The 26,561-nt window shown below is 30.9% G+C and overlaps 4 protein-coding genes and 1 long non-coding RNA gene across 12 annotated transcripts; 3 read left to right on the forward strand and 2 right to left on the reverse strand.

Annotated features, from left to right (window-relative positions):
- Positions 1 to 1,456: 1,456 nt before the first annotated feature.
- LOC140178341 (uncharacterized) lies at positions 1,457 to 2,096 on the reverse strand. Its single transcript, XR_011871222.1, has 2 exons — positions 1,957 to 2,096; positions 1,457 to 1,855 (listed from the first exon to the last, which is right to left on the reverse strand). It is a non-coding gene; the product is annotated as an uncharacterized lncRNA (long non-coding RNA).
- A 2-nt stretch (positions 2,097 to 2,098) lies between these two features.
- LOC112743929 (uncharacterized) lies at positions 2,099 to 2,571 on the forward strand. The gene has a single exon (XM_025793378.2). The coding sequence runs from the start codon at positions 2,099 to 2,101 to the stop codon at positions 2,480 to 2,482; it is 384 nt and encodes a 127-aa protein (XP_025649163.1). The 3' UTR covers positions 2,483 to 2,571.
- A 396-nt stretch (positions 2,572 to 2,967) lies between these two features.
- On the reverse strand, positions 2,968 to 10,406 carry LOC112743927 (uncharacterized). 8 transcript variants are annotated; one of them, XM_072214804.1, is made up of 12 exons: positions 9,837 to 10,406; positions 9,622 to 9,706; positions 9,366 to 9,427; positions 9,229 to 9,275; positions 9,047 to 9,135; positions 8,490 to 8,598; positions 8,115 to 8,227; positions 7,993 to 8,028; positions 5,897 to 5,996; positions 4,934 to 5,109; positions 3,398 to 4,078; positions 2,968 to 3,272 (listed from the first exon to the last, which is right to left on the reverse strand). In XM_072214804.1, the coding sequence occupies exons 1-7, from the start codon at positions 10,281 to 10,283 to the stop codon at positions 8,194 to 8,196; spliced, it is 873 nt and encodes a 290-aa protein (XP_072070905.1). In that variant the 5' UTR covers positions 10,284 to 10,406; the 3' UTR covers positions 2,968 to 3,272; positions 3,398 to 4,078; positions 4,934 to 5,109; positions 5,897 to 5,996; positions 7,993 to 8,028; positions 8,115 to 8,193. The 8 variants fall into 8 exon arrangements, with proteins under 8 accessions (XP_072070905.1, XP_025649153.1, XP_025649151.1 ...); XM_025793368.3 differs by lacking the exon at positions 8,115 to 8,227 and having other exon boundaries at positions 5,915 to 5,996; XM_025793366.3 differs by lacking the exon at positions 8,115 to 8,227.
- Positions 3,480 to 5,051, forward strand: LOC112743102 (cytochrome P450 71AP13). The gene is made up of 3 exons (XM_025792324.2): positions 3,480 to 3,929; positions 3,998 to 4,129; positions 4,941 to 5,051. Exons 1-3 carry the CDS (start codon positions 3,480 to 3,482, stop codon positions 5,049 to 5,051), a joined length of 693 nt encoding a protein of 230 aa, XP_025648109.2.
- Positions 10,407 to 19,389: 8,983 nt separating the features above from the next.
- LOC112743930 (4-hydroxy-tetrahydrodipicolinate synthase, chloroplastic) lies at positions 19,390 to 22,534 on the forward strand. The gene is made up of 3 exons (XM_025793379.3): positions 19,390 to 19,764; positions 20,826 to 20,906; positions 21,432 to 22,534. Exons 1-3 carry the CDS (start codon positions 19,499 to 19,501, stop codon positions 22,357 to 22,359), a joined length of 1,275 nt encoding a protein of 424 aa, XP_025649164.1. The 5' UTR covers positions 19,390 to 19,498; the 3' UTR covers positions 22,360 to 22,534.
- The last annotated feature ends 4,027 nt before the right edge of the window (positions 22,535 to 26,561 follow it).

Genomic DNA, 26,561 nt, shown 5'->3' on the forward strand with positions numbered 1-26,561 from the left:
GCCCAACACTCCGTACCATAAAGCATAGCCGGTCTTATAGCGGTGCAATAGAATTTACCTTTAAGTTTTAAAGGCACTTTTTTGTCGCATATAAAACCAGATGCACTCCGCCATTTGACCAACCTGCTTGGATCCTATGATTCACATCCTGTTCAATCTCTCCATTATCCTGTATGATGCACACAAGATACTTAAAACTTTTAACTTTTCGTAGGATGTTTTCTCCAATCTTCACCTCTATATTAGGGTTTTTCCTTCTCATATGTAAGTAATACTGTAATGAAAAAAAATATGTGGTAGAAAAAAATAGTGGTATACCTTTGTTTAGGTTAACATACATAAATTTTGATTTTGAGCATATAACTTTGTTTAGGTTAGCAAATACATACATTTTAATTTTGAGTATATATATATATATATATGGCCATGGATTGCTTGCTCCTACATTTTTGTAGGTTTATCATTAACCATCATAAAAATAATTACAAAATGTACTCCATTTTTTTTTTGAAAAATTTATTAAATAGATTTTGATCCCTTTAACTTTTGTTATTTACACTTTTTCCCTTTATTTTTAGTTTCAGATTCAAAGAAGAAGAGAGGTCTGCTAGGGTTTATAGATTCAATTTCAATCAACGCCATTTACTCATCTTCTTCCTCTGCTGTATCTCTGGTTCGCCTATTCTTGCCGCCACAACACGCATCAGACGCCGCCGCTCCCTGCGTCCGCCGCCACTCCTCACAGACTCGGAGGAACGAACTATCAGTATCACCACCCTGTTAAATTTCGCAGAGAAAGAACGAGAACCAGAGCGACCCTTGATGACACTGAAATAGGACAACTTTTCTCAACCCTACTTCTTGTTGAGGACGACAAACCCAGCAAGGTATACTTTTTCTTCTGCCTTTTTTTCAGTTCGGTTTGATTCTTTTAGAATAGTCAAGATGATGAATTTTGAATCCTTAGGGTAGCTTTTCAGGCAATGATTTTTGCCCTGCTTCGAGTTTCCTTGGTGTTTTGATTTGAATTTGATATGCTTTATTTATTTATTTTCATGTCTTCTTAGGAAGTAGAGGAAAGTGTAAAAGTGCTAAAAGATGCAGCTAAGACGAGAAAGGTAGCAGCAGAGAAGGTTCTGTCTGCACTTTCTGTCATTGAGAAAGCGAAAATTGATCCTTCTGGCTTTCTTGAAACCCTGGGTGGCAATGAATCCCCTGGGAGGACATGAATGCTAATTTTCACCGCTGAAGTGAACATATTTGTATTACTTTTTTGTTTGCTCGTTCTTTGGCTAGTAGTTTGATCATGGCCTTGACATTTGTTTTCAGTCTATGGAGTATGTAGTGATAAAATTATGATTCTTCCTCAGCTTAATTTGCTCTGTGCTGCATTATTATGATTATTGTTATTGCTTTGCTCTCACAAATATATTAATGTTTTTGACGGCTCTGATATGTCAATTCAAGTGATTCTTGGGTTATTATAGTGTCACAATCATTCACACTAGATTGCAGCATAGCCATCACGACTTCATACACAGTTATGAATTATGATGGGAGCAAGTAAGCTAAATCTTGGAGACAAACCCAGAGCAATGAAGCTAGTAGACTATTCCGTTCAAAAACTATATCTTGCGCAGCTTTGGATGGCTATTGAAAAATTCGACAAAATCAATCTCTGGAAAGGGTTGCAGAGCCTCAAAGTCCCCTGTGAATACAACCTTCATAAAAAGATGCTTCACCTCACTTGCCAATTTCAGCATTTTACATATTGCATCACAGCACCACTGGACTCCTCGCATCGACAGGAACTCCAGAACATTGAGGTTTCCGAAATCTATCATGTATACCCTCCCTGGAAACAATTAACATGAGATGAAAGAAATATAAGAACAAGAAAACACAGCCAGTAAGAAAAAACTATATGTACAAGAATCACTTAATATGGAAAATTACCCGAACTGTTGGAAATTGAAAGCTTCTTCAAATGCCCGGTTTCAGGGACCCTGATCCAACTACAGCCTTGTACCTCAAGGGATTCAATTTTCGGAGAGATAAGAGAAAGTGAACAGTTTCCCAGACCATAAAAATCGTCCTCATGAAGCTGTTTGAGATTGAGTCATACAAGGCATGGGCAGCTGCAGAACTTGAGCAACAGAAAGAGGTTGAAGAGGCTGAGGTTTCCATGCAGGAAGCTCAGGACTACCTTGATTCTATCACGGAAAGTGCCATGGACGAGTTCCGGCGCTTCGAAGAGGAGCTTGAGAGCATGTCAAAGGCTGAAATGGAGAGCCTAGTTAACACTGCTGAGGGTGCAAGAAAGATGGGAAATTTGATGGAGAAAGCTGCCTCCATTGCTTCCAAGAAGTATATTGAGGCTGCACTCAATTCAGCCACTGCTTCCATGAAATCTGCTTGGAAGGGAATCTCTTCTGGCAAGGTCCATCCTTCTTATAACATGACAATAACAGTTAATAGTTAGGTTTATGAAGCTTAATCTCCAAGATTTGTCAGTAATGTATTTATCCCTCGATTCTTCTTAAGAGATATATTATTACTTCTTTGGTTTAATTGAATTTAGTGTCATCGAAAGGCATGTATTTATCCCTCGATTCTTCTTAAGAGATATATTATTACTTCTTTGGTTTAATTGAATTTAGTGTCATCGAAAGGCATATGCATATCAAAAGAAATAACCATCCAATTAAAAATAACAAACATAATTATCTGCATATCTATTAAATTAAACATATAATATATTCATTATTCACATTGTTTAGTATTCTCATTGTCTATTTATACCTTTTTTTTTATAAAAAAAATTCATGAAGCGGCACCTCTGATCTGAGGAGACAAGAAAGCGTGCGTATTTTTTGGTACATTGTATAAGCTGAGATAATAGATTAATAATGAATTCCAACAGATATATATTGTTGTGGATCTAGTATAGATTCAACAAGACGTAACTTGTCAAAATGGGTATGAATCCACTTGTCGAATGTAAGAGTAGAGTCACACAAAAGTTGCATACTCTTCAATTGCTACACATACACCAGCCTTCATATATAAATTGTAACAACTCTTTCGACTTGGAATTGTCTTCTTATTCAGAGCATTTGGTCTTATATCATCTCTTGCTAGTACATTAATTTAATATAAAGTTTTAATTCTCTGCTGATTTTCCAGAATATACAACATAAAAAATATATACTGCACTTCCGTTTGGACTATGAATTTTCTTCGGCTGCTTCATATCATATCAAATATCATACCTACAAAAAAAAAAATAACGACTCTCAACTATCAATTTTACAAGGTTTAACTCTATATATAGTAAGATATTTAATTTTCTTAGCAGCAAAGTGTATCTGATCGTTCTCTATAACTAATTAGTCACCTTAGCTTGCATTGGCTTCTTCAATTTCTTCCACTCAATGTTTTCATTTCTGTATTATCTGCTTCTTCTTGCAATTCCTCTAATGGCAGTAGTGATATTTCATCACTTAAAGAAACAACAACACAAAAGAACCACTCTACCACCAGGTCCTAAACCACTTCCCATAATCGGAAACCTCCACCAACTCGACAGCTCCAACCTCAATCTCCAACTATGGAACCTCTCAAAGATCTACGGCTCCATATTCTCCCTTCAAATAGGGTTCAAACCAGCCATAGTTATCTCCTCACCGAAACTCGCAAAGGAGGTTCTCAAAGACCATGATCTTGACGTTTCAAGCAGACCTCCGTCGCTCGGAACCACTAGACTCTCTTACAACGGTTTCGATTTGATTTTCTCTCCATGCAGCGAGTACTGGAGAGAAATCAGGAAGATCTGCGTCGTTCATTTCTTCAGCTCCAAGCGAATCTCTGGATTCTACCACATCAGAAAATCTGAAGTGGAAAGAATGTTAGGCAAGATATCAGAGCACGTGAGTTCTTCAAAAACCACGAATCTGAGTGAGATATTGATGTCCGTGTCGAGTTCTATAGTGTGCAGGATTGCGTTCGGAAGAAGATACGAAGTTTATATGGCAAGAAACCATTCATAGAAGATGAAGATATTGAAAAGCTTGTTTATCTGAAAGCAGTGATCAAAGAAACATTAAGATATTATGCACCTGCACCATTGGTACCAAGAGAATTCAACAAAAATAGCAGAATAGCAGGGTATGAAATTGAAGCCAAGACGATAGTATACGTAAATGTGTTTGCCATCCATAGAGACCCTGAAACTTGGAAGGATCCAGAAGGGTTTAGTTTGATTACATTTTAAAATGAATTGATTTCTCAAACCAAACCAAAATTCCAAACCAATTTGAGTATAAATAGTTTATTGAGTTCATCCACCATGCCTAAGCTACTGCTATCTTAGATTTTGTCCCCCCTTAGAAATTCCAATTAACTCAGCTTACTAATCAAGTCTCATTCAACAAAGATTAATCACTTACAGGTTACAGCAGTAATAGCAGTAAAGTATAATAATGTTTTAGCAACAAGGACCATTCAACAGCATTATAATAAAACGTTAAATGAATAATATAAAACAATGGTGAGGTCAATTTTACATTGTCACGCATAACGGTTCTCTTTCTCCAATAATTATCCGTTTATGCAGCTAGAAAAGCAAGCATCCAAAAGACACCCTTCACTGCCATTGGCCACAACACATACACAGACCTGACAGAAGTTGATGGCACTTCACGTGCCTCCACAACTTTCTTTTCTTTTCTGTTCATAAAAGTTTGAGTTGATCTACATCTACTACACTAGATTAGATAGTGCTGCTCTATTTAGTATTTACCATAGAGGTAGTGACCAGATACATATACAAATAAAATTATTTTCAGTGAAAATACTGATTAGATTTCTAAGTTTTCATTGCAAGCATAATTAAATTTCTTGACTATTGAGAAAAAAATAATGATTAACTAACCTCCAAGTGTGGCGGCGGCGTCTTGCGCTGCGGCGGCGTCTTGCGAGGCGGCGGCAGCGAACGAGAGAGACTGCGGAGGGAGAGGAAGAGAGAATGGCTACACCGCTACGGTGATTGAAAGAGGAAAACAAAACCCTAGCAGACTAAATGTCTCACTCTCACCACTACTTTTGAATCTGAAATTAAAGAAAAAAGAACAATGTGTAAAAAAGAGTAATTAGAGGGTCAATATCTAATTACTGATTTTTTAAAAAACAAAAAATGGGGTTCTTTTTGTAATTATTTTAGTGTTGGCTAATGATACTCCCATATAAAAGTGGGAGTAAGGAATCCATAGCCATTTTAAGACATAAGATAAATAAACTCTAATAATTTTTATAATAAAAATATTATATTACATAAAAATCAGCTATAAAATTATTCATTAACCATTATATATTTGTGTATAAATATATTTATTGTTTAATTCATTTTCAATATATATTTTGTATTTCAATATATATTCTATAAAGATAATTACTTTTTATATACATATAGCATAATTATTGTTATAATTATATTTTATTATTATAAAATATTATTAGTCTTCAAAATATATAATTTATAAATTAAAATACTAAAATAATAATTTAAATAATAATATATAATTTATAATTCTTTTTTTAGGTTTCATATTTTTAAAAAAACTCAAAACTCAAGGCATCCACTCTTGCAAATGTTGTGTCATATAAAGATTATATCCTAATGTCAGGAATATATGAAAAATTAAGAAACACATAATTCAATTATATTGTTAATTTTGGTGTCCTGAAAGATCAACCCAATTAGAAGTAACAAACATGTATTAAAAAGATGAGATGAATCAAATGGCAAGCTAATTTACAATTTTACAACAAATAATATCCCAAAGCTATAGTTGAAACTGAAGAACACAGCAAAGTACTAGGTAAAACTTCTGTTTACCGAAAGCTGAAGACATACTAGTGACCTCATATACATTAGTCCAAGAGAAGGGCAAATCTTTCCTGATAATATGTGGATTATGTCCATCAACACGTCCCATCTGCACAAAAATTATATTGAAGTTTATAGTATTAACACAAGGAAAAAGTCATTAATTCAGTGGCCCAGCAAGCATGTAGAAATGCAAATCTTCAGGCATGCAATCTTAATGGCACACTGAAAATATTATGGAATAAACAAGAATATAATTATAAGTAGAGTAATGTGAATGTATGCGCACATGTGCTTGTGTGAGAACATGAATGCACCTATTAAGTGGTCACATGTTTAAGCTATATTAAGGGGAATAAATAAAAGTACTAGCATTATCGAAACATAAGAATGCCGCTAAGGGGTCAATTGAACAACAATGTTCCCTCGCAAATAGTACAGTTATCTGCAACATATTTGTGCTCAGCAGTTCATTACTCATGTTCAGCTTAAAAGCTTCAACACAAGAAGTAAAATAAAGTTACCAGACTTCACTCCACAGGAATGCATTGAAGGGGACACTAGTAGGCTGGGTTTGGTAAAGCTTTTTGAAGAGGTGCTTGTGCTTTTTAAAAGCACAAGTACCTCATTTTGCGTTTGGCTAAGAAAAAGTTTTTTAAAGTTGGCTTGTGCTTATTAAAATTAAAAAAAAATCTAATATAATAAATATTCAAAATTACCATTATTAATTATTAACACCAGATTTTATTTATTTTCCCACACATATTTCCCGCCGTTATATTACTATTAAAATACTCATATATTTCTAATTTCTCAACCTAACCTTCACAAGTTATAAGAAAATCATATATTTTTTATTTTTCAACCTAATCTTCACAATTTCAACACAAATACACCTCTATCACGTATTATGTATGAACTTCTATCTATTTATATAATTTTTTGTGAGTTGTTTTTGTATTTTTCAATAGATGTTTGTTTTTCTCTGTTCTTTAAAACGTGAAGAAGACCTGATTTATGAAAACTAATCATAAAATTTCATAAAATTTTTGTCCACCAACTTGATAAACATTAGTCAAAATTATAATAACAACATATATATACATATGTAAATATAGATATATAATTTTACTTGAGATATGTGTCCCATTTCCTGTGATTTGTAAAAGTGAGTCAATATATATAGATGGGTAATGGACGTATCAGTACTAACATTGGATTACATACAAGTTTTATTATTGAGTATTGACTAATGATAACTCTATTTATATTAATATAGAGAGTAAATCAAATAAATATTTAAATTATTGGTTTCTAAAATTTGAAAAAAAAAATTATTCTTCGTTATAAATATGTTTATTATAATTTTTAATTTTTAAAAGCTGTTTTACCAAACACAATTGTAGTGTTTGTGCTTATTAAAAGCTATTTTTAATTTTACCAAATACAAGTGCTGCAACTTTTAAAAAGTTGTCTTTTAAAAGACAGCTTTCATAAGCTACTTTCCAAAAGTAAAAACTTTACCAAACCAAGCCGTAGTCTCATGCACAAACATAAAGCTCAGGGATGTCATACCATTTCACATTACAAAGACTACAACAGCATAAAAATCAAGAAATGTATATGAAATAAAACATACTCAACAGCTGATTAGAATGTAAGCAAACTAAGAAATGCCATATACCTTAAGGGGGAATGCGTTACTCTTAATAATTTATACAACTTTGATATTTTCCTTAATTGCATACAAAGAGGATTTGGTATCCTTTATTCAAACACCCCCTCTCAAGGATAATCTTAACAAGCCCAAAAAAAAAGTAGTTGTACAAATTATTCCTTAACAGAAATATACGTTTCGAAGGAATAGATAATTTAGAAGGTTGGTCAAACTGAAGGCAGAAGAAATATAGCAAATAGCAATTGAGATTAGCATTTATTTTGCCATTTCCTTTTCATTGGCCTCATACAACAAATAGTATGCAGTTGTGCAAAGATGAAATAACAACTATTCTTTTCCAAGAAATCGACAATCTCAGCTTTTTCAATATCACTTGGTAAAAAGCAATTTTCCTGAATTCAGCTGGATAAAAGTAGGAAATGTTTACCCAAAGGGCGCTCCATCCAGATCAGTTGAGATAGTACTGCAAAGAATCAAAGAAATGCGCTTAAGAAATACAATTTGAACTTTAGACTTCGAAACCAAACAGTTAAATGATAGAGAACTGACTAGACATAACACATCGAACACGGTTAAGCAACTGCCCAATACTCATAAGGCAATTCCCTTGATCTCAGTGTGAAAATGGTCAAGTATTTTGAGGTATCGTCATAAATTTTCTCCTGATTAATTTTTTCATCAATATAAAAGACAATGACATATGAGAAACCTGAAACCAAAACGTCATCGATTTTCAATTTAAGGTTGTCAATGCACATCATCTATGGTTTATGTTTGTCATTACTCATAAGTCACTGCACATAAAAAACAGAAACTCAACAATAATTATACTATTACAATAAAGCATATACCAACACAAAAGGGTGTAACAAATCATATAGAGTATGAGATAAAAGAAATAATTAATCAGAGAATCACAAAAACCTTATTTGGACATTCCTCCTAGGAACTTGTTTAGTGTGGCAAGCAATGCAATGAGGGATATTGAAAGGGTATCCTGTGAAGCCAAGCCAATTTCTGATATTTGTAGAGCCTGAATTGTAAAGGGCGGCAAGAAAGTTGAAACTTTTAGTGCAAGCTAAAGAGGAGGATCACAAATTCACCACACCCACTACACTATAGCATTATTTAAGGAAACAATAAAGACTGATTGAATAGAACAATATAGAGAATATTAATAACAACTCTGATTCCTGATAATACCCTTTAGCAGTAAACATTGCAACTAATAAGGGGCACTCCAGACACTCTATCTGCGACCCATTCAGGCCCTGCCCTGCCGGGATTCATTGTATCCCCTGCTATCTCATTTATTGATTCTGATCCCTCAATCTTTTCTGTTTCAACCCCCCTGATCTCATTTCCCCTTTTACTCCTTTGTTTGTTTCTTTCTCATTAATTAATGTTAGCTTCAAAGGGCAATACAGGGATTTTGGGACATGTGACTGACCAATGTGCACTATACCTATACTACTACTTACTTGTGTCGAAAAGCATCACAAATTCTTCTACGTTTTTTGGTATTGTTGAAATTGCTACCTCCATTGTGAATACTAGCAAACGGGTCAACCTTCATAAGTTCAAAAAAATATATAAAATTAAAAGCTAGCAGTAAGATATCAAGAATAGTAAAAAAGAATTGTTCTCGTGTTTGGTAACTTACAGTTTTTGAGAATGTAACTTGGTATAGTCTTGTTTCATCCGGAAAATCTGTCACCACCACCACTCTCAGTTAAAAATAAAGAATAAATTAAACAATTCAAACCAATTCAAGTCAGATAAATGAAGTAGTGAGATTACCAAAACAGGTCTGGATTCTTCGTCATGACCAGCTACATAGGCCAGTCCATCAGCTAGTTCAGCTGAGAAATCATCAGCTATCAATATTCTGTTTTTCAAAAAATTGGAAATATAACATAAGAAGTACTAATAAAACAGATAATCTGAAATGATAAATCAGATTTTTGGATCATGTAATAAATAAGAAAATATAATTCTTGTTCAATTATGCAACACAACTATACTAACACACTATCAAAAAAATTACTCTACTAACAATGATGCTCGTAAAACCTCCTTTTCCATGCAAATTCTATGCTCCTTAGTATCCCTTCTATTCTCTCTCGTAAATCAGACAGCAACTTCAAAATCAAGTCACAAAGCCATCATTTGTTCCACCGCTCATTATTCAAATTCAGCTTAAACAGAAAAAAAGAAGTAAAAAGTTGAACCTAGAACCGATCATAGAGACAAATGAAATAGAATAATTACCGCCATAGCTGCATTTTGGTACTCCTTGAACAAAGAAACCGAAGGAAACCTTCCAGACAAGCCATGCCACATGCCATTCTCCTTCTCCTCGTCTACCTTCTCGCTCCTCCTTCCGCCGCCGCCAAAACACTGTGGCGACAACTCCTTGCAGCTCCCGCTCACCTCTTTCCCCGTCAATTTCCCAAACCCCGGCAACAGGTAAGACTCCGGCGACGCATAGGCCTTCACTGGCGGTGTCCTCTCCACGGTCCTGACCAAAGCGAGAGGGCTGCCGCTCCCGCTGGCCTCTGGAAGAGCAGCGATCCTCGCCACCTTCCTCGGCGGTCGGTAAGCCACGACTCCAGCACAACCTCGCCGGAATCCCGCGATATCCGGTGGAACTTTCCCGGCTGAAGCGACGATACCGGCGATGGCGATGGTTTGGATACCGGAGAAGGGGATTGGCATTGATTGGGATAAGTGATGGTTGGTAGGGTTTTGGATTTCAATGAGGAGTGGGATAAGTGATGGTTCAGGGTTAGGTTTCTCAGGGAGTGAGGAGAGAAAGGGATGGGTCTTCTTCTTTCTATGTAATTTGATCTGTTGTTATAAAAAATTTATTTTAATAAAAATTATACCAGTAATAACACTATTGCCACTAAATTTTTTTTACTAAAAGTAGTTTTTTTTGTATTTTTAAATAACAATAATAATAATTACTATTATAATATATAATATATAATATTAATGGCAAATAGATAATGGCTACAAAATATAGATAAAAAAATAACAGTTATTGTATTATTATTGTTAAAATTAATTATTTTTGTAGTGTATTCACTCTTTTTTTTAGGTGATTACTCTCATACTCCAAAATTTGTGATAGAATGCATACCTTATTAATATTGGTTCAACTAGGTATCCTTTAAAAATAGTACAACATTCAGCCTTTTATTACAATAATTAAAAAAATTAAAACAAACATAACTAAAAATTATGAATAAATTTACTGTCTTTTTAAAATTAAATACACATTCAAAATGCAATCTAAAAAAACTGAAATTAAATTTTAAATTTCTGTTTCAGATTTAATATATTTAATTATTAATATATTATAATTTAAATACATATCTAAAATCAAATTATTCAAAATTCAAAATTTTGATTTTAAAATTATAAAATAAACCTTAAACTATCAAATTATTAATTAAACTCGTACAAAACACTCAAAGAAGCAGAGAAGTCACGTTTGCACCATGTTAAAAATCCAGAGGTGCACATGAAAAACTCAGGTGCACATCGAGAAGTCATCCTCCGCTATCGTTCATCCATGCCACCTTCCTCTTCCGCGCTCATCCTCAACGCTGTCTTCCTCCTTTTCGGCGCTCATTTACAACGCTGTCTTTTTAATGTTTAAATTTAAATTTTAGATTTATGATTTTGGATGTGTTTTAAAAATATTTTCTGTATAACTTCATAATTTTAGATGTGTTACAATTATTTTTTAATGTTTAAATTTAGATTTTAGATTTATGATTTTGGATGTGTTTCAAAAATATTTTCTGTATAACTTCATAATTTTAGATGTGTTACAATTATTTTTTAATGTTTAAATTTAGATTTTAGATTTATGATTTTATATTTTCTGTATAATTTCATAATTTTAGATGTGTTTTAAAAATATTTTTTGTATAACTTAATATTTTAGATGTGTTACAATTGAAAAAGAAACTACAATTGAAAATATTTTAGTTTATGTATATAATTATATTCAACCATTCATAATTGTATTATTAACATTTATATTGTATTATTAAAGTTGACTGATTTTGGATGTGTTTTAAAAATATTTTGTATAAAATATCATACTATCAAATGTGTTATAATCGAAAAATAACAACACAATTTTAAATTAATTGTTGATTATAATAATTTTGAAAACTAATAAGTATCGAAAAAAAATTTAACTGATAATTTAAATAATAAATATTATATTCATTTGATCGAATAAAAAATCAAAAGATTAATTGTATTATTAACGTTTAAATTTAAATATTTAAAGTTAGTCTGATTTTGGATGTGTTTTAAAAATATTTTGAATAAAATATCATACTATCATGTGTTATAATTGATAAATAACAACAGAATTTTTATGACCATATCAACTACATCTTCTCTCTTAAACTCCAGATTTTTTTTGCTTCTTTGCTCAAACTACTTGTGTAGAAAGTACTTTATTTGCAACAACTTTATTAATAAAATTAAATAAGATCAACCTTGTTCCAATTAAATCAGCAGAGTATTTTTATGTTTAAATTAAAATATAATTAAAAAAGTTGAACATGATATTTCTTAACAAATTACATAAATACATGTGTGGAAAATAATGATACCTTTCACCAATGCAAAATGAGAGAGTGCTTCAACTGAAAAGTGGTGATGGTCTTCACCAACGAAGACGAAATGGAGAATTCAGCTGGCAGCGTCCTTTTTGGTTTGGGATTCACTAATGCGTGTGAATATCCCGTAGAATAAGGAATTTAAAAAACTGTATCTGTTACGTGAAGTTACGAAAGTAAAGCAAAGTCACTGTAATCACCAATGAAGTGGGTAGATTTTAAAATTTAAATTTAAATTAAAATCTAATTATAGATATGTATCTACAAAATAGGAACATATTACACTAAAAAATAATTAAATATTATTTAAATCTGATTAAAGGCTGATTAGTATTGTACAACCAACATTTCTCTATTAATATAGACCAATACAATATAGACATATGACATCATTAATTCTAATCAATTAATAATTAAAAATATATTAAATATTATTTGTATACAAATACAAATATATATATATATATATATATATATATATATATACCTTAATCATATATGATTAACTATGGTTAAATATTTTTGTTTATTAAAATTAATAAAAAAAAAAAAAAAAAAACTCTTCTCGTTACCCTCAGTTTTCTACTTTTCTCTTTCCAAAACACGAGTAAAGGTTTATTCTTCTAATTTAAAACACTTCACCCTCAACCCTCAGATCTAAATCTCTTCTACCACTGCCTTTCACCAAAACATGAATAAAGGTCTGTTCTTCTAACTATTTGACAGGTCTTGGCCAGGCATGTCTCATTATCCACTCGTTTTTTATTATTGGTCCAGCACGCTTTGGCTCTTAAGCCGCTCTCACGTTATGTCTCGCCTTTTCTATTTTACCGTAATTTTTTCATAATCTTACCCTAATCATTCTGGCCCTTTAAATCCGCATCTAAGTTGCACGAGGACAAGCCCTACAGTGAGCGGCTAAGCCGCTATGGTAGAGTACATATACTAAGGGAATGGTCAAACAATTTTCAAATTTTATTCTTCGGTAAAAGGGACATCCCATTATTTTCTCATTGTGCTCTTCACAATGCCAATGACACGCTCAAATTACTCTGCAAAATCCGAACCATCAACATATTTAATACAATATCTCAACTGTCTAAAATCGATGGATATCAGTGTACCAGTCTAATACATTAGTATTTGTGAAAACCTAATGCATGCAAGTTGTAAAATATCTCATCAGATTGCTACCTTGAGGAACATTATCGTAAACTCTGTGACACACAGTGGTTATCATCGGACGGAAAATATCTTTGTGACAAATATTCTCAACATTCTCAATAATTGACAAAATATTCTCAACACTCTCTCTCTCTTTTTCTATCCTTCAATTTTTTTATGATGGCTACTCTGTTTATTATGTAAAAATAATGTTTAATGATATTGATATTTAAAAAAAAAAAAGTACTAGGTTGAATTTTTAAATTTCTATATACACGTATTAGGTTTATTCTATATATATAAGTCAAGCTAAACTCTACACTACGTTTATAAATCTCAATTACTATTTTTTCTTTGAAATTTAGTATCTTGTATTATCTCTTTAATTTTGTTTAACTATCTTATTATTTTGCAGTGTTAAATAGTTAATATTTAATTTAAAAATATAAAAATTAATAAATTTTAAATATTTAAAATTTAATATAAAAAGTAAATTCATAAAAATTCCGCACTAAACGATAGACACTATAAAATTGGTGATATAATAAATTTATTTTAAATTTCAGCAATATAGGGATTTGAAGTATGAATTTTTTTTTTTAAGCAGCTTATTATTACCCTCCATCTTTTATACTTATACCGATAACGCATATATATTTTTTGTGCTGCACATCTATTTCTCTTTTGTTCCACCAGTAACGTCCACAACAATAACGAAGCATACTTTCATGATCAAAAAGAAAAAAGAAAAAAAAAACATTTTCCGGTAAAATAAAACAAAGATGATAAATATAATGTGGCCTTAAAATGATAATGCATATTTTTTAGGTGATTTTAGTAGGCCAAATAGAATGAAATAAAGGTCAACCGCGGCTACCAATGTGGCCTCAAAGAATAATTAGGACTAACCTAACTACCTAAGTATGCAAAAAAAAGTTATGGCTTGACTCGTTTATTATTTTTTTTAACAATACAAAAAAATAAAATAAATAGATCGTTCCGTTTAATCTATATTTTTTTGGGTTCATGAGATTCAGTTTATTTAATTTGAAATTTAATTTTAGAGATGAGATAAAATTATTAGTACGATGGATTTAGTCCATTTTAACGACTTAGCATTGGGTATTAAATAAAGTAGGATGGAATCGTTTAAATTCCATCCTAATCCTGCTCGTGAATTTAAATTTTTTCTAAAACTCAACTTTATTTTATTTGTGAGTTAAAAATCTCTTAATCCTAACTCTATCTGAATTCTAAAAGGTATTTTTTACTAAATAAACTGATTTTTTAGGATGAGAGACACCAATAAATTTTAGAAACAGCTACTAAATTGGAGAACGACTTTCAATTACTGAGAAAAGAAGAAAGATGAAGCACCTAGAAGATATTTTCTTTCTTTTTTACGTGTGCAGGAAATACCACATTATCCCTTTATAAAACTCTTTTCTTTTTTTTTTCTTAAGCATTTTTTTAAGTGATATTATATTGATTTTTTTATGGGAAAGCCCATCATGAATCTTGTAAAGAGTTTCCCCTCGACCCATCTTTAAGTTTCATTCAATGAAATCTTTTTGGAAAAAAAAAAACTCTATCTACACTCTAAAATTTACTATCCAATTCTACTGACTCTACCAACAATAAACTATATTTTTTCAATCAAATGTAATATTTAATTATTTTATATTTTATAAACATACTAATAAAAAATACAAAATTAAATCTATACTAAAATTAAAAATAATAAAATTAATGTTAAAATAAAATATATATTAAAAATAAGTTAAATAATATATATATTGATATATAAATATATGATAACTGATTTTAATAATTAATTTTGGTGTATATTTAACATGATAAATTAAAATTAGCTAACAAAATTAATTATTAACAAAAATTACATATTAAAATATAAAATATAAATTAAAAATAAATTAAATAATACATGTATTTAGTCGTAAGATTTTTTTATCGTTTAAATATAAAGATGAGAATGTGAATTATTGCAAAATAATGAATAAGAATTACAATGTTATCTGATAATAATAGTATTAATATAAAGTTAAATTAATATATATATATTCTTTTGCAAATAGCAATATTGCTAATTGAAGTTTGGAGTTGTTTCATTCATCATTATATATTTTGGTGGTCGATGCATGTCTATGATTGAGCATCGACGTAGTGAAAGGTAACAAGTTGTTTGTTCATCATCTATGGCATACCTGAAATCAAGATGCAAAAACGGAAGTATTATTATTAGTTTGTGTATGCTTTTGCTGTGCTTGGGTTGTGTGGAGTCCAACGATGGATGCCAATGGTGAAGGTGCATACAAATGTCATGGGCTCTCTATAAAGACAAAAAAGATAACCAATTTATTTGGTGAAAAATTAGGACAAGGAGGATTTGGTGCTGTCTATAAAAAAAATTTAAGTGACGATTATCACGTAGCATTGAAGATATTGAAAGAGTTCAAAGAAAATAGAAAAGAATTTAATAGAAAAGAATTCATAAACAAGATTGCAAGTATTAATAGCAAGATTTTTTATTTTAATAAATAAATTAATTATAATAATTAATAAAATAAATGATTTAAAAAATATTTATCGAAATAAATATTCCTCTCTTATCTCGTTTATACTGTAAACGATATAATTTTGCATGTATCTCGTATATATATACCGTGTAAACGAGATAAGACAGGTGGACACCAAACGTGTATACCTTGTTTACCATATCTCGTTTATTGTATATCTCGTTCACACTGTAAACGAGATATATGTATTTTTTTTTAATTTTTTTAAAATAATAAAAATATTAATATTAATATTATCAATAATCCAAACTTTTAACATGCAATTAGTATATAAAAAGATTGGTAAAAGAGATTAAAATAGATATGTTTGATCAATTAGTACTTAAAAAGGTTGATGGGATACTGAAAAGAGAATGAAAACGGTTATCTCTCATTATCTCCCACTATCCACGTGAGAGATAGGGGTGGCAACACTACCCGAACCCGCGGGTACCCACCCCGCCCCTACCCGCTCGGGGTGGGTTTTAACGGGGCGGGCGGGATCGGGTTTAGGTTGAACCCGCCCCGGTATATATAATATATATATAAATATATATATTTTTAATATATAATATATGTAACATATATAAAATAATTAGTAAAATAATTAATAATATTATATCATATATAAATTTTTACTTTAATTTATGTTATGTATGTAAATGGTGGTTATATAATTTTTAAAATTTTACTTTATTTGTTGGATTTAATAATTATAAAGGCGGGTAAGGGCGGGGCGGGTTAGGGTTTAACATTTTACTACCCGCGGGTAGGGCGGGGCGGGTTTCATGCGGGTTTTTTGTAGGTCGGGGCGGGGTCGGGTAGAGCAAAAACCCGCCCCGTTGCCATCCCTAGTGAGAGATAACCGTTTCAATTCTCTCCGCCCACAATCCCATCAATGTCTCTTAACAATTGACAAACGGTTATTTTTATTTTTCAAATTTAAATCAATTCAAATGGGATCATAATTTAATTTAAAATTTTTTAAAATGGATATGTTTGTTCAATTAGTACTCAAAAAGAGTACATAAAAATTTTTAGTTTAAATTATCATCCAATTAGATTGATTTAAATTTGAAAAATAAAAATAACTGTTAATTATTATGAGAAATTGATGGGAATAGTAGGAAGAGAATTGAAACGGTTATCGCTCACGTTATCTCTCACTATCCACTATCCATCTGAGAGTTGCATACCTATCTCTTATCTCGTTTATACTGTAGACCAGATACATGCAAAATTATCTCGTTTACAGTGTAAACGAAATAAAGAAGGAGTATTTATTTCGATAAATATTTTTAAAATTATTTATTTTAATAATTATTCTATTTATTTAATTTATAAAAATAAAAAAATTCTTAAATACAGTACTAAATTTCAGTCTACTAATCAGCTAATATATTTGGTCAAGGAACCGAAATCTTAAACAAATAAAGAAGAAAAAACAACAGGGGAAGCCTAACTGAAATAATGCAAAGGGTTAGTTTCAGTTCATTGCCTTACTCTCATCATTTTTTTTGTTGTCTTTTCAATGTGGGCAACACGCCAATACCAAAACCAAACAGCATTTAATCATAGGATCACCCGTTTCTGTAATCATATGTGGAATATTTTCAAATTACAAATATATTCTTTCTTTCATATTTTTATTTTTAATATTGGATTAACAATGGTATTTTTTTAAATTGTGATCTATTATGATATTTTTTTAAAATATGGGATGATTTAATTTACGGAGTACACCATCCAATTTTTAAGAAGTATAATAATCGGACCGTTCGATTTGTGTTTAAAAAATTAAAAAAATTTGAAATACACAAACAAAAAACATGAAGGAGAGAAGGAGAGAAGGTGGGGGACGAAGACGCCGGCGTAAATAAGGAGAGTTCGCTGGCGTAGATGCGGTGCTAGCCTTCGTTTAGCCTCTTTGTAGTGCTGCGTTTCCAGTCTTCCTTCTCCTCGTGCCGCACCGTGCCTCCTAGTTCTGCCTCCTTGCAACGCCGGCTTGTGTTCTTCCTCCTTGCAGCATCATGCCTTCTTTCTGCCTTGTGTAATATTGTTTCTCCATTCTACCTCTTCGTCGTGCTGCACCTCCTTTCTACATCCATTTTATTCTTTTCCTCTTTCGTTGAATTTTTGATTTATTTGAAAATAAAAAATTGGTTTGTTTTTGAATTTTTTTTGTTACAATTGATTTTATTGTTATTGAATATGTGTTGTTATTTCATTGTAATTACTTATTTGTAATCGTGTAATTTTTGGTGTTGCTGATTTTGAATTTGAAACTGTGGTAATAATTGTTGTTTAATTTAAAACTTCTATTGATTTATTGTGGTTGTTGCTGTTGTTTAATTGTTGCTAGTGAGTTGTTTAAGTATATATATATAAAAAAAAAGAACAGAGGGTTCGGATAGAAAGAAAATAGTTAGGAATAGTGGGTGGTAGTGATTTGGACAGATTTAAGGTTGGAGTTGTGATAGTTTTGTACTTTTGTTGCGGTAATAAAAAAAAGACCAAGATAGTCGTATGATGGAGGTGGCCAAGGCTTCCTTCTCTTTTTTCTGTATTTTGTTCTTTCCTTCTTCTTTTTTAATTTTTGAAGAATATATATATGAATTTTTTTTTAATTTTTTTAATTTATGTTATTGCTAATTTTATGATTGTTGATGTTGTTGGATTGTTAATTTATTTTGTGATTGATCTGTTGCTAAATTTTATAATATGAGTATTTTAGTAATTTTTTATAATAAGGATCTGGTAGTTATTTTTTATAAAAAAAATAATACTAATTTAGACTGATTTAAAATTTAATTCATTATTTTTTTGATTAAATTAATTTATTTGACCTAATTTTAATAAAAATAACACAGTTCAATCGATTATATATATTAAATTTTAATTATTAAAAACTATCTTAAAAAATAGATGTTTTTAAACATCTTTATTTGAGTGGTCCAACAAATTTATGTCAAAGAAGTAAGAAGTCTTTCATTCTATCTTAATTTGATCGACATGTTAAAATCTTGTTCCAATTCAAATTCGCACCAATAAATTAATTATAATAATATAAAAAAAAGCGATACAGCCGATACTTGACTCATTAGTTTTGAAAAGGTGACATTTTTGTTTTTTTTTACTAATACGATAAATATTTAAGATAATTTTAAAATTTTTCCAAAAATTTAAAGACAACAAGTGACTAATAACTTAGAGTTTTTTTAATAGATTTTTTTTAATATACTTTTTTGATATTTCAAAAAATAAATTAATTTAAAATTAAAATTTATATTAAAATTAATTGATAAAATAAAATTAATATCATTTTAAAATTATAATATTATTTTAATAATAAATAAATAAAATTTTACTATACTTATATATTAATAAAATAATTAAAAATAAATATTAAATAGATAAATTTATTTTATTATCTATAAGATATAGGCTTATAAATATTTATGTATTATTTTATAAGTTCAAAAATAAAATTAAAATTAGAACTGGCATGATCGCATGAAGGCTGTTATTACTTATTAGGTTATCTATGGGTTCGGTTTGGATGACTGCGTCTGAGAACTCTCTAACTTTATTAAACAAACACGGAAAGTGGAAAGCAGGAAATTGTCTTTGCAACTACTGCCATTTCTTCCACTTTCATCAACATTTATTTCACTCACACGCTTCAAACGACGTCGTTTTGCTTAACATTCTCATGGCCCTCTTGAAGACCTCCACCACTCTCTCCTTCAGAGCAACCGCTTTTCCGCTTTTACCATCCGATGTCACCCATGGCCATACCACCAACACCAGGTTCCATTTTATCTTTCTTAGTTTATCGGTATAACTTCCATATTATTATTGATTTTGTCATTATTATTCCGTCGAATTATGCTCTTTTTTTTTTTTTTTTTTTTTCTGTTTGTGTGTATATGTAGTGATAGGGATACAATTCTTTTTTTTTTTTTTGTATCTTGACTTGATGTTTGTTTCTCGAGGTTTCTTTTGTTTTTTTCCTGCGTGTTCTTTTTTAGAAATTTGGTTGGGAAATCATAAATTAGAAACACGAATTCTATGGTCAATGATGTATTATAATTGTATTTTATTTTTTCATGTCTTAAGTACTTATTTTGATTAAATGCATGCATGGATTATAGCTTATATCATTGCTTCGTGAGGTTGTTCATCGCTCCATTTTAGTTAGTTCTTATAATACATGATGAATAAACTGTAGGTGTGGTTTTGTGGGTTTGTTCATTGTCATCTTGGCCTTGGTCAACATTGTTTTTTCTTTTAATTTGGAAATACCATTCTGTATGATTTATAGCATAATAATGATAAAAGTATAAAACAAAGCCAGCCCGGTACACAAGCATCTCGAGTTAACGCAGGGTCCAAGAAAGGGAGACGCCCAACTGATAATCACATCAGTGGCTGTTTCCATGGCTTGAACCCATGACCTTGAGATAACTCATAAACTCAACCGGTGCTCCAAGACTCCCCTTCTTATAGCATAATAATAAGATACTAATTAATTGAGACTTGCTTGGTCTTCCCTGTAATATGTGGATTTTGAGTTTTGACCAAAAACATTGCTGAACAGTTCTGAGTTCTAACTCTAGTTATCTATATCTATTTTTCCAAGTTCTTCATGGACAAGACTGCTTTTTTCTTGATATAAGGAAAAGAAGTAAACTAATCTTGATGGAATTGATGAGGTGTATCCGTTACTCTATTTTGAGCTGAATATATACACTTTTACAATTTTGGTTTGAGAAGGGTGAATTGGTGCCAATTGAACGGTGGAAAGATTCCAGCATTTTGTCGTTAATCCTTTTCTTTTAAACACTAAAATGTTTGTCTATATGAACCAGGAAGTTGCATTGGAAGCCTACTCAAGCTGCTTTGACATCCAGTTTCCACCTTCCAATGCGTAGCTTTGAGGCTAAGAACAGGTGGGTTTTTATAACGAATGTCATGCACCAAATCATGTTTTCATTTTCCTAGATGATCTTTTCTATTGTATTTGCATTCTTTAGGTGGGAACTATAGAATGTATACATTTACTGAGTTTGATTCTCGGAGGACAAAAGTTGATTTTCTATTCTGCTTTGTGATGCAGTGTTCTCTCACCTGCTTGCAGTTTGAACTTGGTTTGCATATGTTTTTTCCTTTATTATTATTCGCTTCAAGATATAGTTTACTAGGATTATGTCTTTGATCTGCACAGCAGTTTTATACTGATTTAAGAAACAAGCTATACGTTCACTTTTTAAACTTGAACTAAATTGCTGACATGTTTTTCCCACTACATGAATTCCTGTTTGTATGGCTAGTTTAGTTGATAGTTTCAGACATGTTAGCCAACTTTTGCAAATTCTTTTCTAAAAATTTCGTCTTAAGAATCTTTACAAGCATAGCTTCATAGATGCTTTTACATGGTGTGAAGTATTGTATGCATTGTATATTTGTATTTATAGGACTTCCACAGATGACGTAAAGCGTCTGAGATTGATAACTGCCATTAAGACACCATACCTACCCGATGGTCGCTTTGATCTTGAAGCATATGATACCTTAGTAAATTTGCAGATTGAAAATGGAGTTGAAGGTGTTATTGTTGGTGGCACAACTGGAGAAGGCCAATTAATGAGCTGGGACGAACACATAATGCTTATTGGGCACACAGTCAACTGTTTCGGAGTGAAAATCAAGGTTATAGGAAACACCGGAAGCAACTCCACAAGGGAAGCAATCCATGCCACAGAGCAGGGTTTTGCTGTTGGGATGCACGCTGCCCTTCACATAAACCCTTACTACGGCAAAACCTCCTTGAATGGTTTGATTTCTCACTTCAATACCGTGCTTCCCATGGGGCCTACCATCATATACAATGTGCCTTCAAGGACCAGTCAAGACATTCCTCCACAGGTGATTCAAACCTTAGCACAGAGTGCGAGTTTAGCCGGTGTCAAGGAATGTATGGGAAATGACAGGATCAAACAATATACAGATAATGGTATTGTTGTGTGGAGCGGGAATGATGACCAATGCCATGATGCTAGATGGGGTTACGGGGCGACAGGAGTGATATCTGTCGCAAGCAACCTGGTTCCCGGTTTAATGCGAGAACTCATAATTGGTGGTGAGAATCCGGCGCTGAATTCTAAGCTCATGCCTCTTGTTGAATGGCTTTTTTGCGAGCCAAACCCCATCGGTTTGAACACAGCTCTTGCTCAACTCGGAGTTGCTCGGCCGGTTTTCAGGCTACCATATGTACCTCTCCCTTTGAAGAAGCGGATGGAATTTGTCAATTTGGTGAAGGGAATCGGTCGAGAGCACTTTATTGGAGACAAAGATGTTCAGGTTCTTGATGATAATGACTTTATCTTAATTGGTCGTCATTAACTTAGTTTTTTCCACTTTATAGAATTAGTTTTATGACTTTTATCAGTGTATCCTACTATCTTGTTTAGGTGTTTGCCAATCTTAGAAGAACTAGATGATTATGTATATATTATGGAAACTGATAAATCTTCCAAGTCCTAATTTCTAGATATAAAAAATCTTGAATGTTTTAATATTTACAGTGTGTTAAACACCTTTACTTTCTTTTCTAATATTTTCTTTGTCATGTTCTATTAGGAAGATTTTTTGGAGTATGGGTTAGAAAGATGCATCAATACTTATAATGGGTGAACCTTACCAAATCTTTCCAAAACCATTATTGTTGTAAATCTAAATCTATGGTTTTGGTTGGCTTGTATTTTTTGAAATGAAAGCGTAAGAAGATTCCAAGTATAATTAAGCAAAAATGTTTGGCAAATAAGAAAATCAGTTCAGAGTAGTTCCGAATTTTCCTATATGTTGCTACTCTTCCTAGAAACAACACTGTTAGCCTATAGTATTAACTATTAAGCACGTTTTTTTTAAGTTCTTATAGACATAGGTGGTTGTGACGGTTATTGTTAGTTTTGCTTTGCTGAGTTGTGTTAGTACGTTAGTGTATGTATATATTTGTACAACCATGTTAGGTATACACTAGATCAGTCACTAGTATACAATACATATTTAAATACAAAATATACATTGAAAATGAGTTAAATAACATATGTATTTATACACAAATATATAATGGCTGTTGATTTAGTATATAAATAGTATTTTTGATATTCGTATGATTGTTCTCTTGTATAATCATCACAACTCTCACAAGAGTCAATACAACTACAAACTCAGTTTTCATTTCTCAATAATCTGCTTTTCTCTTGCTTCTATTCTTACAACAATCATGTTAGGTGTATATTAAAATCAGCCACTAAAATTAACTATTTGTATGAAATACATATTGGATTACAAATACATATTAAAAATAAATTAAAAAATATATATTTATACAGAAATATATTAGTGGCTGATTTTGATAGGTATTTTTGGTGTATAAATAATATTTTTTTTTCTTACAAACATCAAAAAAATTTTTTTCCATCAATGATAGGTAGTAAAAGTATGGAACATTATGTACCGACAAAGTACATTGGTATATGTGGACCGCTTTCTAAACATATAATGAAGAAGAAATATTTGATCGTCTTCCGTGTGTTCCTATATATGTATATGAATCTCTATAAGTTTCTAACTTTATTACCAACATATAAATAAACAGTATATACTGACATCCCTGTATATGTGACTGTTGCTCCTCTTAGAATCTCCTTACAAAGATAAATGTGTTTTTTTTTTTTAATTATCTTTTAAATATCTGGACTGTTGTAATTTATAATGTTCATTTTTACTAAATTTAAACACTTTTTTCCATCTTTGTATAGTACCAATTCAACCGGTGAGAAACATTTATTTGCATTCCTTGTTCTGAGCTTTTACTTTTTGATTGTACAACTTTTTCTTATTATCTCAGAAAGAGTTTTCACTAATCTTGTTATTATGTATTTATTGCACACATAATTAACTTCATGAATCTGATCATTAACTTCATGAATCTATGATCAGATAATTACAAACGTTGAACATGCCATGAACTATATAAAATCTTAGTGCTCAGTGTTTGATTGACCCAATTGTGTTATTGGAAAACAATTTGGCATGCTTCATGAATATACACAAGCAGTAATAACTTGAAAGTTATATTAAAAAGTGAAGGGGGAAAAATTACAGAGAATGAGTAGGTGTGCATATTTATAGAATTATAGGGCATACATTAATTTAGAATAGCATGCAAAAGCTAAGGTTATCATGTTTTTGTATCTTCTGAATGTGATTTCAACTAACAATGATTGTGATTTATTAACAGTGTTCTTTTATGACAATGTTAAGAATGATTAGTAGTGCCAAAAATATTTGTAGCCCTGTAGCTAAGGTATTCTAACATTTGTCTTTTTTTTTTTTTTTTTTATTTGTGTGTGTCTATTACATTATTTTTCTTTTGTTAAGCTCTTGAACTGACGAGGTGAATATTCAGAAAAATGAAGAAAAGTTTGATTCCTTTTACCCTCATTTTTTGTAGTTTTACTCTCTTTAATCCTTTCTCGGTAGACAATGTACATTTTTTACCTTGACTGGCACATACTATATTTTTAAAATTTAGCATTAATGTATAGTCGGTGTAAAAATATTTCATACATATTTAATTATATATTATCACGCTAATATTTTACGAAAATAATGGTACAGAACCAATAAAATTTATTGTTTTTGACGAGTAATTAACCAGCAATATTTCAATGTATTTACTAAAAATATATTGTTAAATTATTAGACTATAGCTGATTCTCTAACTTTTCTCTATTTTACGGTATCATTATATTTTGTTTATTCAATTAAAAAACATGTATAATATAAGTTTTTATCGTAAATGAAACTATTTCATTACTTTAATTTACTAGCATGACTTCAATTAAACTGTATACAAAAGAGAAATATTAGAACCAATATATATTTTTTTTTTATCAATATGAACTAACATTTTGGATCAACACTTAATGTTTATACTGTTAGAATTTAGTAGTTTAAAATTTAGAATTTAAAATTTAATATAAAAATACTTTTACTAGTTAAATATTAAAAAAATAATAAATTTTATTGGTCATATAATATTGCTCCACAATTAATCTATAGAAAATTTTGCCTCATTTGATTTTCAAGAAAACGATTCATTCTTCTATCATTTCTAAACTTTGCATCAGGAAAACTAACATAACAAACTAGAACCAATAATACACAGCATTGCTTAATATTTAATACTATATTCCTTATAATAATGGTTACAATTGACATATATCTCCCCTTTTATCCATATTTTTACCCCCCCCCCCCTCTAAACTTATTGCTAGAGAATTAATTAATTGATTAATTCAACCTCAAACTAAATAAGCAAATAGAAAAAGAAGGAAGTTAAAGATTCAAGGCTAAGTGGCTAAAACATATGAGAAAAAGGATCAATATAAAACATACATATAGACCCTTAAATCTTTTCTTCACCTCTTAGGCCACACTAAAATAAACCGTATATATTATATGAGCTAAGAGCTATAGCTAGTTATATGTATTGTTTTTGATTTGTTGCTAATTGTTTTTGTTCTGAGAGCTTCTTTTGGAGCTGAGAGAAGAGTTCTTGGTTCTCCTTATGCAGAATCATGGCTTGTTTCCTCAACTTCTCATTCTCTTCTATGATGCTTTGGTTCTTCATGTACAATTTCAAGTTCTTCATCTCAATATTCATCCTTTTCCTTTCTCTTGCTTCTTTCAATTGTTGTGCTCTCCTTCTATGTCATCATCATACAAAACCAATGTCAACCACAAAAAATAAATAAGAAAATTGATGGCATATAAAAAAAAATATTCAAAATTTTAAACACATTAATTTTTCTATATGCAAGCCATTTTTTCGATCAATTATTACTGAACAGAAAAAATACCATCTGTCCAATAATAATTGTCGAAATAAAACTAATTTTTTTACGTCAAGAATTATTATTGGACAGAGGATGCATGATAAAAAAAAACTAGAAATAAAAAATAATCATGTTACGTGTACACAAAAAAATCGGTAAGAATACCTGTTGAGGAGGCTCAACTTTATGTGCTTGTTGAGTTTCTTGGATGGCCATGGAAGTGTCAAAAAGAGAGGGGTTTGTTGTGAAGAGAAAGAGCACATGCTGTTTAATTTTCCTCTTAAACTTGTATTAGAAGAAGAAGCTTGATAGATAAGGTTCTCTTAAACTTGTTGCAACAAACTGAATATTTAACACTTAATAACTACATATAAAACCAGAAATGGGAAACTAAAGAGATGAAAGTGAGGTGTAAGAAATAGGCCATAAAGGGGGGTTTTTATAGGTGGAGAAATTAAAAAAAAAAAAGAAAAAAAAAAGAAAATGATAATAATTAATAAACTAAGAGGGTGAAAAAAAAAAGGGTGATGATATAGCTGTGATTTTGTGTTTGTATCTGAACAAGAGAGAGAGAGAGAAAGTTTTGTGTTTGCAATGATGGCACAAGGACTCATCATTACAAAGGGCAGCAATAGATGAGGAAAGGCACAAGGAGATGAAGAAAAATTTTGCCTCTCTTCTTTCTTTCCTACTCATTAT

This window comes from Arachis hypogaea, chromosome 14 (genome assembly GCF_003086295.3).
Source record: "Arachis hypogaea cultivar Tifrunner chromosome 14, arahy.Tifrunner.gnm2.J5K5, whole genome shotgun sequence".
NCBI lineage: Eukaryota > Viridiplantae > Streptophyta > Magnoliopsida > Fabales > Fabaceae > Arachis > Arachis hypogaea.